The sequence below is a fragment of the Salmo trutta genome, chromosome 22 (genome assembly GCF_901001165.1).
Source record: "Salmo trutta chromosome 22, fSalTru1.1, whole genome shotgun sequence".
In the NCBI taxonomy this organism is placed as follows: domain Eukaryota; kingdom Metazoa; phylum Chordata; class Actinopteri; order Salmoniformes; family Salmonidae; genus Salmo; species Salmo trutta.
Window position 1 is genome coordinate 21094822 of NC_042978.1, and position 18269 is coordinate 21113090.

Consider the following 18269-nt stretch of genomic DNA (forward strand, 5'->3'; position numbering starts at 1 on the left):
CTCCTCTCTTTGATCCTGGGCTTGTTTGAAGCGGGGCTTTGAACACCCCTTTGATGTCCGCTCCCTCACCAGGCCTCTCTTCCGAGCCACCGCACTTGACTCCCGCAGCCATCGATTTCTGGGTTGTTTTTCTTCTGGCATGCCCATGTTGCTGGCACAGGGAGCCACAGTTGAATGAGCAGCCCGCTCTGAGTGTTGGAGGTGCCCACTGAGGCCACACCGGAGGGTCAGACCTGCCGTGACTCATGGGAGGGGGTTATCCACCTTGGTAGAGGCCACTAATAAACAGCCAAGCTGGGGATAAGGAGGCAGAGTGAGAAAGATTAAAGACATGGAGCCACTGGGGCTTAACATACATGTTTTATTTATTGTCACATACACCGGATAGGTGCAGTGGAATGTGTAGTTTTACAGGGACAGCAATAGTTTTACGCCTGGCCGGTATTATGGGCTGGCCTTAGGGGGCCTGGTCCGCCCTACCATAGTTCTTGCCCGTGCAAATAAAATATTTAAATATTTATAATTTATTTGCCCGAGACAAGTGCCGACAGAAAGACGCATCAATCTCAGATAAAGCATTTGCACTAGCTAAACAGCGCCCCTCTGTCACAGTATGTATAGCCCATGTATCTGATGCTGTCTGGCCAAAAATAATATGGTATGTCATACTCTTTTTGGCCAGATCGCATCAGATACATTGGCTACATATAGTAAGACAGGGGTGCTGTTTTGCTTTGCTTTCTCCGGTAAGATATTTTCAGCCACTGTTTGGATGCTGGAAGTATTTTGGATGAATGTGCGAAGGTAACCTACTTTTTGAAGTGATTTGTTTGTCAATCAGATGAAAACATCATGACTGGTTGTGCTCATGCCACAGTAACACTAGAACCGCTAAAGCAGTCATTTGGACTGCTCATGAATTACATTTTATTACTCTGCAATGTTTAAAGTCATAAGTCTATATAACATACGGTCATTGTTAGAATCTTAATATCACAAACAGAACTGGAGATATGTAATTTCCTTAATTGTTTTCTGTGGTTGTCCCTCCTCCCGACTGTAGGGCCTGTTCCCCGCCTTCTCCTGGTACTGTGCCCAGTTGATAATCACCCCTAAGGTGCCGTGCCCAATTGATAAGCACTCCAATAATTGCCTCGAAACTGAATCTAAACTATATCTAAACTAATTTCACACGTCTAACAACAGGTGAAATACAGTATTATGTAATCACCAATTGTGAATGAAGAACAAGGTGGGCCATTCTATTGTATTTATCTAGTTATAATCTCTAAATAGTATGTACCCTATATACTTAGAGCGGCAGGTAGCCTAGTGGTTAGAGCGATGGGCCAGTAACCGAATGGTTGCTGGATTGAATCCCCGAGCTGACAAGGTAAGAATCTGTCCCTGAACAAGGCAGTTAACCCACTGTTCCCCAGTAATATATCATTGTAAATAAGTATTTGTTCTTAACTGACTTGCCTTGTTAAATATTTTATTAAATATATCAGTCCATGGAATCCAAGCAGTCTTATCAGTCTACTCTGGCCTACTTGGAGTGCGTGCGTAATTTACAATGGCAAGAAGACCAAGACAAATGGATGCACATTCTGCGTCAGCGTTGCTACAAAATCTGAATGAAAACGTCTCAGATAGTGGGGAAGAAATGAATTATGACATCTCTGAAGATTATTCTTCTGATTCTGAGCTTCAGCCAGAACCTAGGGCAAAGCACAAAAAAAGCCAGAATGGTGCCCACTGAGCAGGTGCCCATGCCACCACCAAATGAAATGGTGAGACAGGAGAGAGGAAGGGATGGCACCTTTTGGATAGACCATACTGGTTACAATGCTACAGGATGATTATCAGCACAAAATGTCACCACTGAGAGAGAGGACCCAACATCTCAAGCAAAAAAATACATCAGCAATGCTTTTGTTGCTTATGTGACATGGACATGCTCTAACTGATGCCATTGCGTTAAGATGCACACCTTGTAAGCACGAGCTGACAATAATTTACTATTTTTTACTGTTGTCATATGAGGCACACTTGGCACTTATAATTATTCATCATTTGACCACACGTCTTGCTGACCATGCATATTGATGGTTGGTGTAATTTTTTTATTACCACATTCCAAAACATATTTTCTGTTGCATAGTTGTAACAAAGGCACTCCACAAATAAAATTGATTGAACACCTGAATATTATTTATATATATTTTTTTTACATAAAAAAAAACATCCGACTTCAACTGTATATGTATATATACAGTTGAAGTCGGAAGTTTACATACACTTAGGTTGGAGTCATTAAAACGTGTTTTTCAACTACTCCACAAATTCTTGTTAACAAACTATAGTTTTGGAAAGTCGGTTAGCACATCTACTTCGTGCATGACACAAGTAATTTTTCCAACAATTGTTTTCAGACCGATTATTTCACTTATAATTCACTGTATCACAATTCCTATGTGTCAGATGTTTACTTACGCTAAGTTGACTGTGCCTTTAAACAGCTTGGAAAATTCCAGAAAATGATGTCATGGCTTTAGACCCTTCTGCTAGGCTAATTGACATCATTTGAGTCAATTGGAGGTGTACCTGTGGATGTATTTCAAGGCCGACTTTCAAACTCAGTGCCTCTTTGCTTGACATGTGAAAATCAAAAGAAATCAGGCAAGACCTCAGAAAGAAAATGGCAGACCACAAGTCTGGTTCATCCTTGGGAGCAATTTCCAAGCCACTGAAGGTACCACGTTCATCTGTACAAGCAATAGTAGGCAAGTATAAACACCATGGGACCACGCAGCTGTCATACTGCTCAGGAAGGAGACGCGTTCTGTGTCCTAGAGATTAACTTACTTTGGTGCGAAAAGATCAAATCAATCCCAGAACAGCCGCAAAAGACCTTGTGAAGATGCTGGAGGAAACCGGTACAAAAGTATCTATATCCACAGTAAAATGAGTCCTATATCGACATAACCTGAAAGGCCGATGAGCAAGGAAGAAGCCAGTGCTCCAAAACTGCCATAAAAAAGCCAGACTACGGTTTGCATCTGCAGATGGGGACAAAGATCGTCCTTTTTGGAGAAATGTCCTCTGGTCTGATGAAACAAAAATAGAACTGTTTAGCCATAATGACCATCGTCATGTTTGGAGGAAAAAGGGGGAGGCTTGGAAGCCGAAGAACACCATCCCAACCGTGAAGCCCGGGGGTGGCAGCGTCATGTTGTGGGGGTGCTTTGCTGCAGGAGGGACTGGTGCACTTCACAAAATAGATGGCATTATGAGGCAGGAAAATTATGTAGATATATTGAAGCAACATCTCAAGACATCAGTCAAGAATTTAAAGCTTGGTCGCAAATGGGTCTTCCAAATGCACAATGACCCCAAGCATACTTCCAAAGTTGTGGCAAAATGGCTTAAGGACAACAACATCAAGGTATTGGAGTGGCCATCACAAAGCTGTGACCTCAATCCTATAGAAAATTTGTGGGCAGAACGGAAAAAGTGTATGCGGGCAAGGAGGCCTACCAACTTGACTCAGTTACATCTGCTCTGTCAGGAGGAATGGGCTAAAATTCACCCAACTTATTGTGGGAAGCTTGTGGAAGGCTACCCGAAACGTTTGACCCAAGTTAAACAATTTAAAAGCAATGCTACCACATACTAATTGAGTGTATGTAAACTTCTGACCCACTGGGCATGTGACGAAAGGAATAAAAGCTGAAATAAATAATTCTCTCTACTATTATTCTGACATTTCACATTCTTAAATATAGTGGTGATCCTAACTGACTGAAGACAGGACATTTTTACTAGGATTAAATGTCAGGAATTGTGAAAAACTGAGTTTAAATATATTTGGCTAAGGTGTCTGTAACCTTCCGACTTCAACTCTGTGTGTGTGTGTGTGTGTGTGTGTGTGTGTGTGTGTGTGTGTGTGTGTGCGTGCGTGCGTGCGTGCGTGCGTGCGTGCGTGTGTGTATACAGTGCCTTGCAAAAGTATTCACCCCCTTGGCATTTTCCCTATTTTGTTGCATTACAACCTGTCATTTAATTTTATTTTTATTTCATGTAATGGACATACACAAAATAGTCCAAATTGTTGAGGTGAAATGAAAAACAGAACTTGTTAAATATAAAACGGAAAAGTGGTGCGTGTATATGTATTCACCCCCTTTGCTATGAAGCCCCTAAATAAGATCTGGTGCAACCAATTACCTTCAGAAGTCACATAATTACTTTGCACACAGGTAGACTTTATTTAAGTGTCACATGATCTGTCACATGATCTCATTAGACATACACCTGTTCTGAAAGGCCCCACCAAGCAAGTGGCACCATGAAGACCAAAGAGCTTTCCAAACAGGTCAGGGACAAAGTTGTGGAGAAGTACAGATCAGGGTTGGGTTATAAAAAAATATCCTAAACTTTGAATATCCCAATGAGCACCATTAAATCCATTATTCAAAAATAGAAAGAATATGGCACCACAACAAACCTGCCAAGAGAGGGCCGCCCACCAAAACTCATGGACCAGGCAAGGAGGGCATTAATCAGCGAGGCAACAAAAAGACCAAAGTTAACCCTGAAGGTCCCGTGTGGCTCAGTTGGTAGAGCATGGTGTTTGCAACGCCAGGGTTGTGGGTTTGATTCCCACGGGGGACCTGTATGAAAAAAAAAGTATGAAATGTATGCATGCACTACTGTAAGTCGCTCTGGATAAGAGTGTCTGCTAAATGAAGTAAATGTCTTTACGGAAGAGGAATGATTGATGCCACTAAATACAGGGAAATTCTTGAGGGAAACCTGCTTATCTTCAAGAGATTTGAGACTGGGATGGAGGTGGGATGGAGGTTCACCTTCCAGCAGGACAATGACCCTAAGCATACTGGTTAAGCAACACTTGAGTGATTTAAGGGGAAACATTTAAATGGCCTAGTCAGTGGCTAGATGTGCCAAGCTTATAGAGACATACCCCAAGAGACTTGCAGCTGTAATTGCTGTGAAAGGTGGCTCTACAAAGTATTGACTTTGGGGAGGTGAATAGTTATGCACGCTAAAGTTTTCCATTTTTTTGTCTTATTTCTTGTTTGTTTCACCTCCAAAAATATTGTGCATCTTCAAAGTGGTAGACATGTTGGGTAAATCAAATGATACATACCCCCCAAAAATCAATTTTAATTCCAGGTTGTAAGGCAACAAGGGGGTGAATACTTTCGCAAGCCACTGTATATGTATATATACACTGCTCAAAAAAATAAAGGGAACACTTAAACAACACAATGTAACTCCAAGTCAATCACACTTCTGTGAAATCAAACTGTCCACTTAGGAAGCAACACTGATTGACAATAAATTTCACATGCTGTTGTGCAAATGGAATAGACAACAGGTGGAAATTATAGGCAATTAGCAAGACACCCCCAATAAAGGAGTGGTTCTGCAGGTGGGGACCACAGACCACTTCTCAGTTCCTATGCTTCCTGGCTGATGTTTTGGTCACGTTTGAATGCTGGCGGTGCTTTCACTCTAGTGGTAGCATGAGACGGAGTCTACAACCCACACAAGTGGCTCAGGTAGTGCAGCTCATCCAGGATGGCACATCAATGCGAGCTGTGGCAAGAAGGTTTGCTGTGTCTGTCAGCGTAGTGTCCAGAGCATGGAGGCGCTACCAGGAGACAGGCCAGTACATCAGGAGATGTGGAGGAGGCCGTAGGAGGGCAACAACCCAGCAGCAGGACCGCTACCTCCGCCTTTGTGCAAGAAGGAGCAGGAGGAGCACTTCCAGAGCCCTGCAAAATGACCTCCAGCAGGCCACAAATGTGCATGTGTCTGCTCAAACGGTCAGAAACAGACTCCATGAGGGTGGTATGAGGGCCCGACGTCCACAGGTGGGGGTTGTGCTTACAGCCCAACACCGTGCAGGACGTTGGGCATTTGCCAGAGAACACCAAGATTGGCAAATTCGCCACTGGCGCCCTGTGCTCTTCACAGATGAAAGCAGGTTCACACTGAGCACGTGACAGACGTGACAGAGTCTGGAGACGCCGTGGAGAACGTTCTGCTGCCTGCAACATCCTCCAGCATGACCGGTTTGGCGGTGGGTCAGTCATGGTGTGGGGTGGCATTTCTTTGGGGGGCCGCACAGCCCTCCATGTGCTCGCCAGAGGTAGCCTGACTGCCATTAGGTACCCGAGATGAGATCCTCAGACCCCTTGTGAGACCATATGCTGGTGCGGTTGGCCCTGGGTTCCTCCTAATGCAAGACAATGCTAGACCTCATGTGGCTGGAGTGTGTCAGCAGTTCCTGCAAGAGGAAGGCATTGATGCTATGGACTGGCCCGCCCGTTCCCCAGACCTGAATCCAATTGAGCACATCTGGGACATCATGTCTCGCTCCATCCACCAATGCCACGTTGCACCACAGACTGTCCAGGAGTTGGTGGATGCTTTAGTCCAGGTCTGGGAGGAGATCCCTCAGGAGACCATCCGTCACCTCATCAGGAGCATGCCCAGGCATTGTAGGGAGGTCATACAGGCACGTGGAGGCCACACACACTACTGAGCCTCATTTTGGCTTGTTTTAAGGACATTACATCAAAGTTGGATCAGCCTGTAGTGTGGTTTTCCACTTTAATTTTGTGTGTGACTCCAAATCCAGACCTCCATGGGTTGATAAATTGGATTTCCATTGATTATTTTTGTGTGATTTTGTTGACAGCACATTCAACTATGTAAAGAAAAAAGTATTTAATAAGATTATTTCATTCATTCAGATCTAGGATGTGTTATTTTAGTGTTCCCTTTATTTTTTTGAGCAGTATGTGTGTATATGTGTGTGTGTATGTATGTATATACAGTACCAGTCAAAAGTTTGGACATACCTACTCATTAAAAAAAAAGTTGTTTTCATTTTTTATTTTTTTATTTTTTCTATTTTGTACTTTGTAGAATATTAGTGATGGCATCAAAACTATGAAATAACCACCTGAGCTGTGCAGTTGTCTAAGGCACTGCATCGCAGTTGCTAGCTGTGCCACTGGAGATTCTGGTTGAAGTCCAGGCTCTGTCGCGACCGGGAAACCCATGGGGCGGCGCACAATTGGCCCAGCGTTGTGAGGGTTTGGCCGGCAGGGATGTCCTTGTCCCATCGCGCTCTAGTGACCCCTGTGGCAGGACCGAATTCCACCGGTCTAATGTCCATTGTTCTTGTTTCTAAGCCCAAGCAAGTCTCTTCTTCTTAATGTTGTCCTTTAGTTGTGGTTTCTTTGCAGCAATTCGACCATGAAGGCCTGATTCACGCAGTCTTCTCTGAACAGTTGATGTTGAACTCTGTGAAGCATTTAATGGGCTGCAATTTCTAACATACAGTTAACGCTAATGAACGTATCCTCTGCAGCAGAGGTAACTCTGGGTCTTCCTTTCTGTGGCAGTCCTCATGAGACACAGTTTCATCACAGAGCTTCGGGGTTTTTGCGACTGCACTTGAAGAACCATTCAAAGTTCTTGAAATTTTCCGTACTGACTGACCTTCATGTCTTAAAGTAATGATGGACTGTCATTTCTCTTTGCTTATTTGAGCTGTTCTTGCCATAATATGGACTTGGTCTTACCAAATAGGGCTATCTTCTGTATACCAACTCTACCCTGTCACAATACAACTGATTGGATCAAACACATTAAAAAGGAAAGATATTCCACAAATTAACTTTTAACAAGGCACACCTGTATTCCAAATGACTACCTCATGAAGCTGGTTGAGAGAATACCAAGAATGTGCAAAACTGTCATCAAGGCAAAGGGTGGCTACATTGAAGAATCTCAAATCTAAAATATATTTTGATTTGTTTAGCACTTCTTTGGTTACTACATAATTCCATATGTGTTATTTCATAGTTTTGATTTCTTCACTATTATTCTACAATGTAGAAAATAGTAAAAATAAATAAAAACACTGGAATGAGTAGGTGTGTCAAAAGTTTTGACTAGTACTGTATGTGTTTGTATATACACTTATTTTTCAGTTTATTAGGTACACCCGTCTACTAACGGGTCGGCCCTCCCTTTGCCACCAGAACAGCCTGAATTCTTTGGGGTATGGAAACGTTGCCCAATTGGTATCAAGGGACCTAACATGTTCATGGAAAACAATGTTTTTCCACTCCTCAATTAACCAGTGTACGTGATTGCGTGCCCACTTTTGCCGCTTCTTTTTATTTTTATCTGATAGGAGTGGAATCCTGTGTGGTTTTCTGTTGCAATACCCCATCCGTGACAAGGACCAACGAGTCGTGACTTCCGAGACGCCTTTCTGTTTGTGGCCCGCCTGTTAGATTCCACGATTCTTGCCGTTCTCCTTCGACCTCTCACCAACGAGCTGTTTTTGCCCACAGGACTGCCGTTGACTGGACGTTTTTTGTTTGTTGCGCCATTTTCTATAAACTTTAGATACTGTCGTGCATGAAAAGCACACTGTCGTACGTGAAATGCCCATACCACGTTCAAAGTTGCTTAGATCACTCTATTTGCCCATTCTAACGTTCAATCGAACAGTAACTGAATTCCTCGATACCTGTCTGCCTGTTTTATATAGCAGGCCACGTGGCTCACTGTCTGTAGGAGCGAACCATTTTCGTGAACGGGGTGGTGTACCTAATAAGCTTTATTAGTACAAAGAAACTGCTCCACCAATTTTTGAAACTTTACCTTTGCATCTCCAACACAAGGACATTCTAGATACATAGTTGGAGTATTATTTTCCCAAGAATCTTTACTATGTTATTACCTCTAAAGTGACATAATTTCCTCTATGCCCCCTGGCCCCTGCACTGCAGCAAAACGATGGGCAGTTCACAGTGATCCAGCTAGTGGGGATGATGCGTGGCATCGCCGCAGGCATGAAGTACCTGGCAGAGATGAACTACGTCCACAGAGACCTGGCCGCCCGCAACATCCTGGTCAACAGCAACCTGGTCTGCAAGGTGTCCGACTTCGGGCTGTCCCGTTACCTGCAGGATGACACATCAGACCCCACCTATACTAGCTCCCTGGTGAGTACCCTGTCTGTCGAGAGAGTTGGGTGATTCAATAGTTGACCATGGTTATTTACTTGTGTTTGTGGTGAATAAGGATTATACTATGTCAAATGTCACTCGTCTTTCACCAGAATCATATCTTATAACAAAGTCTACAGTGTGTATGAGTATAACTTGCTACAAATACAGTATACTGTATTGCACTACTGCAGCAAAATGCACACGTTGATGAATTGCAATCTTGATGAGTTCTGACTCTTCTCACAATTCTTTGGTTAAAACTGAAATTCAATAGAAAAAAACTTTTCCACAATTCTGTGTGTCTGTCTGGCTGTGTGCAGGAGGCATAACTTTATAATGAGTTTCCCATAGGGCAGCCTCCACAACAGCTCTAATCAGAACATCAACATTTTGAAAGGAAACTAAAAAAAATTCTTACCCGTTAGCAAAATGGACAGTATTATCACACAATGTGGAACATTAGACATTGGCATTGTGAATGGAATAACAACCCATGTCTGAGATGAGTGTACATGTCTGCCTATGCAAAGACACTCTCTCACACAGTCATAGATTATAGCAAATTATTGATTGGTGCTTGCAGGAGCAGTGTAGTAGACAACCCTGCAAGTATCATCTAAGATCTCTTCTAGGTTACACTGTCCTCCCTCAGAGAGTAGTTGGATTTCATTTGGGTTTGATGATAAGCTCTTAAGTTATACTCTATATTGTAGATTTCTTACTTTGTATTTCCTCCGTTAGAATCATCATCACCTGAAGAAACCATTAATGTCTGGATGTTTGAGGGTATATAGTAAGTGAGAGTGTGCCTGACTGTGTGGATATGGGTGAGTATGTCGGAGAGGCAGTGTGTATTGGTCCTGTCATGGTTGGCCCAGATGGCTGACCCTGTGGTTCTGGGTGGATGGCTAAGGGGGGCTGGAGAAGCTGGGGGGCTATGGCCATGCTTTGTTTGCTGCCTGCTAATTAAGACAGTCTTAGCCACTCCGGGTCTGCCCCACTTCCCTGCTCCACTCTCTTTGCTCTACTCTTATTTGCCGCAGGCTCACTAGCGTGAGGTTAGGACATCTCGACATTAAGATCTTGATGGCATAGTAGTCTGATTGACCCATACACCCTAGAATCTCCATCTGTCTAATGCTTTCAGAATGACAGGAAATGGAGGTATATGGTGGGATGAAGTATAACCAGCTCTGTCTATTTACAGTGGTTGCTTCACTAAAAGTTTTGCAATTATACTGTTGGACTTAGAGGTAATTTGTGGTTTAGTACGGTACCCTGCTTCACTACTTCATTGCTCCAGACCAGCACAAGGGGGAGTTAGAGCACTGATTATTCTTTTGGTTCCCAAGGCGCTACTGTGTCTCTAAACTGACAGTGAATGGGGGACATAAACCTAAATAGAAACTGCTAATTGTGCACGACTTCAGTATTACTTACTAAAACTGTTGTTACACTAAGGTTTTTATTCTAAGAGAAACTTAGACCACAATTAGGGTGTGGAAATGTTAAGATTACTTTGCTCTTACTTTAGTAGTCTAGTCTACTCCCAACCAGTCATGTTGTACAGAGCTTGAGTGGCGCAGCGGTTTAAGACACTGCATCGCTGTGGAAGCTGTGTTGCTACAAATCCTTCTAGGCAGACACTCTAATACCCGTGCCGGCCTCGACTGGGAAACACATGAGTTGACTGTAGGGTTTTGGTTTCTCTCCCTCTAAAAACATTAACAAATAATTCTAAATAACAAACTGACTTTATTTACAAATTAATGTTTCACCCCATGTTCAAGAATGGCCTTTTTCTCGCTAATTGTACATTATTTGAAAACTAAATAATCTCCAAAAATATATATATTTTTAAACAAAGCGATTATTATTATTAATCATTTAGAATTATTTAAAAGCCCCTTGGATATTCTCACAGATATATTATTAACCCTGTTATTAGCAGGACAATATATATTGGTCATATTGGTCATGGCTCCCGAGTGGCGCACAATGGGATTTCCTTGCAGTTATCCAGCTGTATCCACTGAAATAGTGGGCGCGCGAGGTTCAAGGCACAAGGGCAAGGGGCACGGGATGGGCCGTAGAGAAGACAAACCTAGCCCATGGGGAAGGGAAGAGGAGGAAGGGAGAAGGGGGGTGGACCCCCACCTTGCCCCACTGGGTAGCACAGAGCAACTCTTTAAGGGGCATTCCACTAATAATGGAGCCTCACAAGTCCTCAACTGGCAGCTTCATTAAATAGTTTCCACAAAACACCAGTCTCAACGTCAACCGAGAGGAGGCGACTCCGGGATGCTGGCCTTCTAGGCAGAGTTGCAAAGAAAAAGCCATATCTCAGACTGGCCAATAAAAATTAAGAATGGCAAAAGAACACAGACTCTGCTGGACAGAGGAACATCCCGGAGTCGCCTCTTCACCGTTGACATTGAGACTGGTGTTTTGTGGGTACTATTTAATGAAGCTGCCAGTTGAGGACTTGTGAGGCGTCTGTTTCTCAAACTAGACACTCTAATGTACTTGTCCTCTTGCTCAGTTGTGCACCGGGCCTCCCATTCCTCTTTCTATTCTGGTTAGAGCCAGTTTGAGTTGTTCTGTGAAGGAAATTGTACGAGATCTTCAGTTTCTTGGCAATTTCTCACATGGAATAGTCTTCATTTTTCAGAACAAGAATTGACTGGCGAGTTTCTGAAGAAAGATCTTTGTTTCTAGCCATTTTGAGCCTATAATCGAACCCACAAATGCTGATGCTCCAGATTCTCAACTAGTCTAAAGAAGGCCAGTTTTATTGCTTCTTTAATCAGTACAACAGTTTTCAGCTGTGCTGACATAATTGCAAAAGGGTTTTCAATTAGCCTTTTAAAATTATAAACTTGGATTAGCTAACACAACGTGCCATTGGAACACAGGAGTGATGGTTGCTGACAATGGGCCTCTGTACGCCTATGTAGATATTCCATAAAAAATCTGCCGTTTCCAGCTACAATAGTAATTTACAACATTGACAATCTTTGCACTGTTTTTCTGATCAATTTGATGTTATTTTAATGGACAAAAAATATGCTTTTCTTTCAAAAACAAGGACATTTCTAAGTGACCCAAAACCTTTGAACGGCATTGTATGTGTTGACTGAATATAAGCAAGTGATGTCTGCTAAATAATCAAGTTGATGGCACAGTCATATAGCCTCGGCACCTACATAAAGCTGCATGTGGGCGACCTCATGCAACCGCAAAATGTCGCATAAAGCATATACTGTACAGTACTATATTTCTTCATCAGCATCTTTATGCTTTCAATAATAAAATAATGATAACAATAGTCTTTCAAAATACAGATGTTTATTTAGTTATGGATCCATAATGAATTACTATGGGAATAAATATCACTAAATTAAAGAAATATTGGAACAAAGTTGTATAATGAAGGTAAACAAATTGTTGCTTACTGGAAAATACTCTTTCAAACACACACGATCACGTTGTATAGCGCCATTATGGCTATTAGCAGTTAGACTTGCCTAGAAGGAGGGTAGGGGGAGAATTCTATCGTCAAATGTATTTCTTAGTTGGGTTGACGGTATCACAACCGACCGGGATTGGTTGCAATTTCAGTTTAATCCACCAGAAAAGACAAAACAAATAATACAACAAAACGTATTATTGTTATTATTATTATTATGTATCACATCCAACCGTGATTGCTCACATCAACACCATTATCCCAGTAACCCTAGACCCACTCCAATTTGCATACCACCCAAACAGATCCACAGATCATACAATCTCTATTGCACTCCATACTGCCCTTTCCCACCTGGACAAAAGGAACACCTACGTGAGAATGCTATTCATTGACTACAGCTCAGCGTTCAACACCATAGTACACTCAAAGCTCATCACTAAGCTAAGAATCCTGGGACTAAACACCTCCCTCTGCAACTGGATCCTGGACTTCCGGACGGGCCGCCCCCAGGTGGTAAGGGTAGGTAACACATCTGTCACACTAATCCTCAACACTGGAGCCCCTCAGGGGTCCGTGCTCAGTCCCTTCCTGTACTCCCTGTTCACCCACGACTGTGTGGCTAGGCACGACTCCAACACCATCATTAAGTTTGCAGATGACACAACAGTGGTAGGCCTGATTACCGACAATGATGAGACAGCTTATAGGGAGGAGGTCAGAGACCTGGCCGGGTGGTGCCAGAATAACAACCTATCCCTCAATTTAACCAAGACTAAGGAGATGATTGTGGACTACAGGAAAAGGAGGACCGAGCACGCCCCCATTCTCATCAATGGGGCTGTAGTGGAGCAGGTTGAGAGCTTCAAGTTCCTTGGTGTCCACATCACCAACAAACTAGAATGGTCCAAACACACCAAGACAGTTGTGAAGAGGGCACGACAAAGCCTATTCCCCCTCAGGAAACTAAAAGGATTTGGCATGGGTCCTCAGATTCTCAAAAGGTTCTACAGCTGCAACATTGAGAGCATCCTGACTGGTTGCATCACTGCCTGGTACGGCAACTGTTTGGCCTCCGACTGCAAGGCACTACAGAGGTTAGTACGTACGTCCCAGTACATCACTGGGGCTAAGCTGCCTGCCATCCAGGACCTCTACACCAGGCGGTGTCAGAGGAAGGCCCTAAAAATTGTCAAAGACCCCAGCCACCCCAGTCATAGACTGTTCTCTCTACTACTGCATGGCAATCGGTACCGGAGCGCCAAGTCTAGGACCAAAAGGCTTCTCAACAGCTTTTACCCCCTGGCCATAAGACTCCTGAACAGGTAATCAAATGGCTACCTGGACTATTTGCGTCAACCCCCAACCCCTCTTTTATGCTGCTGCTACTCTCTGTTTATCATATATGCATAGTCACTTTAACCTTACCTACATGTACAGTGAGGGAAAAAAGTATTTGATCCCCTGCTGATTTTGTACATTTGCCCACTGACAAAGAAATGATGAGTCTATAATTTTAATGGTAGGTTTATTTGAACAGTGAGAGACAGAATAACAACAAAAAAATCCAGAAAAACGCATGTCAAAAATGTTATAAATTGATTTGCATTTTAATGAGGGAAATAAGTATTTGACCCCTCTGCAAAACATGACTTAGTACTTGGTGGCAAAACCCTTGTTGGCAATCACAGAGGTCAGACGTTTCTTGTAGTTGGCCACCAGGTTTGCACACATCTCAGTATTATAATAGCCCTCCTGATTGGCGCAGCAGTCTAAGACACTGCATCGCAGTGCAAAATGCGTTGCTACCGATGTAGGTTCGATAACTGTGACGGCTGCCACTGGGAGACCCATATGTAATTATTGTCGGTCACTTCATAAAAAAAATAAAAGCAATAGGATTTGAAGCAATAGCCTACCGGCTGTGGTCACTATTTTAGCACAGTTTCGCGCTGCTCTGAGACAAGCATGGGGACTGGTCTTGATAAATCAATGAGATTTTTATTTTCACTGAATCTCCATTTGGGTATTGGTTAGACTACAATTATACAATTAGGGTTTGGAAATGTTAAGCTCTTAGTACTGTAGCCTACCCCCGATCGTCACGTTGTACAGCGCCATATTTTCTGTTCCATCCTAACGGAAACCCTGAGGATATTTTTTTGTTTTTCTTAGAATAGAAACACCATAATATTAATCAAATTAACTATGCAAAATGTCTTAAAATTAGTCCCATAGACTATGTTCTTTCAAAAATGCTTCTCAAAGATGCCCTCTGGTGGTCAAAGTAGCACTAACTAGCTTTAATGGTTACAATGGCTGACATTTAAATAATGTGCCATTGAATTCTGTGGCACCATGCAAGCTGTGTTGCAGTACGCTGCAACTTTTAAAGGAAGAACCACTGTAAATTAGCTCTCTCTCCTATAAGATGGGTTTGTTGTGACAAATATGGCAGGGGTAGCTCCAATACTTCAGTTTCTCATCATATCCCAACTCAACATGAGAAACAAACCTGGCCAACAGGCTAGCTGTTTCCATTACAGAGCTGAGCTGCTCCACTGCTGTTTGAAATGGGAAACAGAGCTATCTGGGCTGGGGTCGCCCTTTTCACCTAACGAGCTCTGCCCTGAGCACCTCAGACTGCACTGCTAAACAACATCATTGATTTCTTTCTGTTTGCTTGCCCTTTTAATTCCAGTTCTCCAGCCAATGTTCTGTTGGTTTGTTCTGAAAGGGCTTTTTGAGGTGAAAAGGTTATTTCTTAACCGCACCTGATTTTAAAAAAACAGCCATTGCAGAGGTAAAGCATTTCTCATACTTCCAACCACAGTCTTTTAGTTGCTGACTGCAACCCATTGGCAGTAAGATTACTAATTGAAAAGCATGTTCGATTTCACTGATGAATTGCACTAAACATACATACAATCTAATTGCTAATTGTTTATATCACATATTATACTGATATTATAACAAACCTGATATGATGGCTTTGGCCATGAGGGGCTCTTTTACTCACCTTTGTAGGGGAGATTTGTAGTGTGAGTGTGTGCAGTGACTTTTAGGCCTTTGTAAATGTCACACACATCATGGGGAGTGAGAGAGTTGAGACAGAAGAATGTAGAGGCCCAAAGCTGTACAGAACAAGCTATCAAAGAGCATCAGAACTGCACAGTGGGAGGCTCACCATTTACATTTTCTCATCTAATAATTTATGTCCAGTCCTTCATGGTGTCAGTAGTTCAAAGATGATACGTTAAATGAACTCTATTTAAGCCAAGCTCCTGGTCCCTTGTGCAGTATGGAACTTCAACATCTCAATATTGACACAAATATAAAGTAAGTTTGTCAATATTTAAATAAGTTAGAGCATTAGTAATGCAGGAACCATGGGAATGCTTTATGTTACGTGATAATTAGTTCCTATTCCTGTTTGTACTGTATCCATCCGTATCTACCCAGTCTGTTTCCACAAACTGTTTTTCCAAAAAATATCAATATAACTTGTACTGCTCTCTAAATTGCCATTAATGCAGGGTTTCCCTGCTTCCTGCCATGTAGATAAATATCCTCATGGTTTTGACAGTGTGAAACCCACTTGGCTTTAAAAAGGGATGACAGTCACTGGAGACGAAGGGGAAAAGCCTGCTTTGCTGAAATGTCCCAATGATACATATCTGGAGTAGGGCCATATTGATTTGGGTTTAACTGTACTATAAAAACAAGAATGTGAGATAGGAAAAGCCAGCCCTCGATACCCCTGGAGTTGTATTTTTTTACAGAATAAGTGCCATTCTCTTCACCCAATGGGATCATAAACCAAATTATGCCGGCTGGCATGAAATGCATTTTTCATCACCCCTCTGCCATATTAATAGTCTAATTTATCCTTGAAGATTGGAAAAACAAAGTAATCTGGTTAGGCTTCACATTACTATTTATGATTTGCTGTGGCAGATTTATGAGCTTACGTTATATGTGTGTAAATGTATACTACATGAAGATTGTGTGTGTGTGTGTCTGCGTGCGTGCGTGTGTGTGTGCATGAGAGGGAGGGAGAGGAAAGGAAACAGAGGGAGAGAGGGTTGCCTGTGTTTGTGCTAGGGAGAGATACAGGAGAAAGGTTTGCCTGTGTTTGTGCTAGGGAGAGATACAGGAGAAAGGTTTGCCTGTGTTTGTGCTAGGCAGAGATACAGGAGAGAGGGTTTCCTGTGTTTGTGCTAGGGAGAGATACAGGAGAGAGGGTTGCCTGTGTTTGTGCTAGGGAGAGATACAGGAGAAAGATTTGCCTGTGTTTGTGCTAGGGAGAGATACAGGAGAGAGGGTTTCCTGTGTTTGTGCTAGGGAGAGATACAGGAGAGAGGGTTTCCTGTGTTTGTGCTAGGGAGAGATACAGGAGAAAGATTTGCCTGTGTTTGTGCTAGGGAGAGATACAGGGGAGAGGGTTGCCTGTGTTTGTGCTAGGGAGAGATACAGGAGAGAGGGTTTCCTGTGTTTGTGCTAGGGAGAGATACAGGAGAGAGGGTTGCCTGTGTTTGTGCTAGGGAAAGATACAGGAGAAAGGTTTGCCTGTGTTTGTGCTAGGGAGAGATACAGGAGAAAGGTTTGCCTGTGTTTGTGCTAGGGAGAGATACAGGAGAGAGGGTTTCCTGTGTTTGTTCTAGGGAGAGATACAGGAGAAAGGTTTGCCTGTGTTTGTTCTAGGGAGAGATACAGAAGAGAGGGTTGCCTGTGTTTGTGCTAGGGAGAGATACAGGAGAGAGGGTTGCCTGTGTTTGTGCTAGGGAGAGATACAGGAGAGAGGGTTTCCTGTGTTTGTGCTAGGGAGAGATACAGGAGAAAGGTTTGTCTGTATTTGTGCTAGGGAGAGATACAGGAGAAAGATTTGCCTATGTTTGTTCTAGGGAGATATACAGGAGAGAGGGTTGCCTGTGTTTGTGCTAGGGAGAGATACAGGAGATAGGGTTTCCTGTGTTTGTGCTAGGGAGAGATACAGGAGAGAGGGTTGCCTGTGTTTGAGCTAGGGAGAGATACAGGAGAGAGGGTTTCCTGTATTTGTGCTAGGGAGAGATACAGGAGAAAGATTTGCCTGTGTTTGTTCTAGGGAGAGATACAGGAGAAAGATTTGCCTGTGTTTGTTCTAGGGAGAGATACAGGAGAGAGGGTTTCCTGTGTTTGTGCTAGGGAGAGATACAGGAGAAAGGTTTGCCTGTGTTTGTGCTAGGGAGAGATACAAGAGAGAGGGTTGCCTGTGTTTGTTCTAGGGAGAGATACAGGAGAGAGGATTGCCTGTGTTTGTTCTAGGGAGAGATACAGGAGAGAGGGTTTCCTGTGTTTGTTCTAGGGAGAGATACAGGAGAGAGGGTTTCCTGTGTTTGTTCTAGGGAGAGATACAGGAGAGAGGGTTTCCTGTGTTTGTGCTAGGGAGAGATACAGGAGAAAGGTTTGCCTGTGTTTGTGCTAGGGAGAGATACAGGAGAGAGGGTTGCCTGTGTTTGTTCTAGGGAGAGATACAGGAGAGAGGGTTTCCTGTGTTTGTGCTAGGGAGAGATACAGGAGAAAGGTTTGTCTGTATTTGTGCTAGGGAGAGATACAGGAGAAAGATTTGCCTGTGTTTGTTCTAGGGAGATATACAGGAGAGAGGGTTGCCTGTGTTTGTGCTAGGGAGAGATACAGGAGAGAGGGTTTCCTGTGTTTGTGCTAGGGAGAGATACAGGAGAGAGGGTTGCCTG

The 18269-nt window shown here is 43.1% G+C and overlaps 1 protein-coding gene across 1 annotated transcript in view; it reads left to right on the forward strand.

The window, feature by feature from the left end:
• Positions 1–18269, forward strand: part of LOC115158359 (ephrin type-B receptor 1) — a 203742-nt gene that overhangs the window by 174121 nt on the left and 11352 nt on the right. Inside the window, exon 12 of the mRNA XM_029707199.1 lies at positions 8847–9062. Within this exon, the coding sequence (XP_029563059.1) occupies positions 8847–9062 (216 nt within the window). The remainder of the gene's footprint in view (positions 1–8846; positions 9063–18269) is intronic.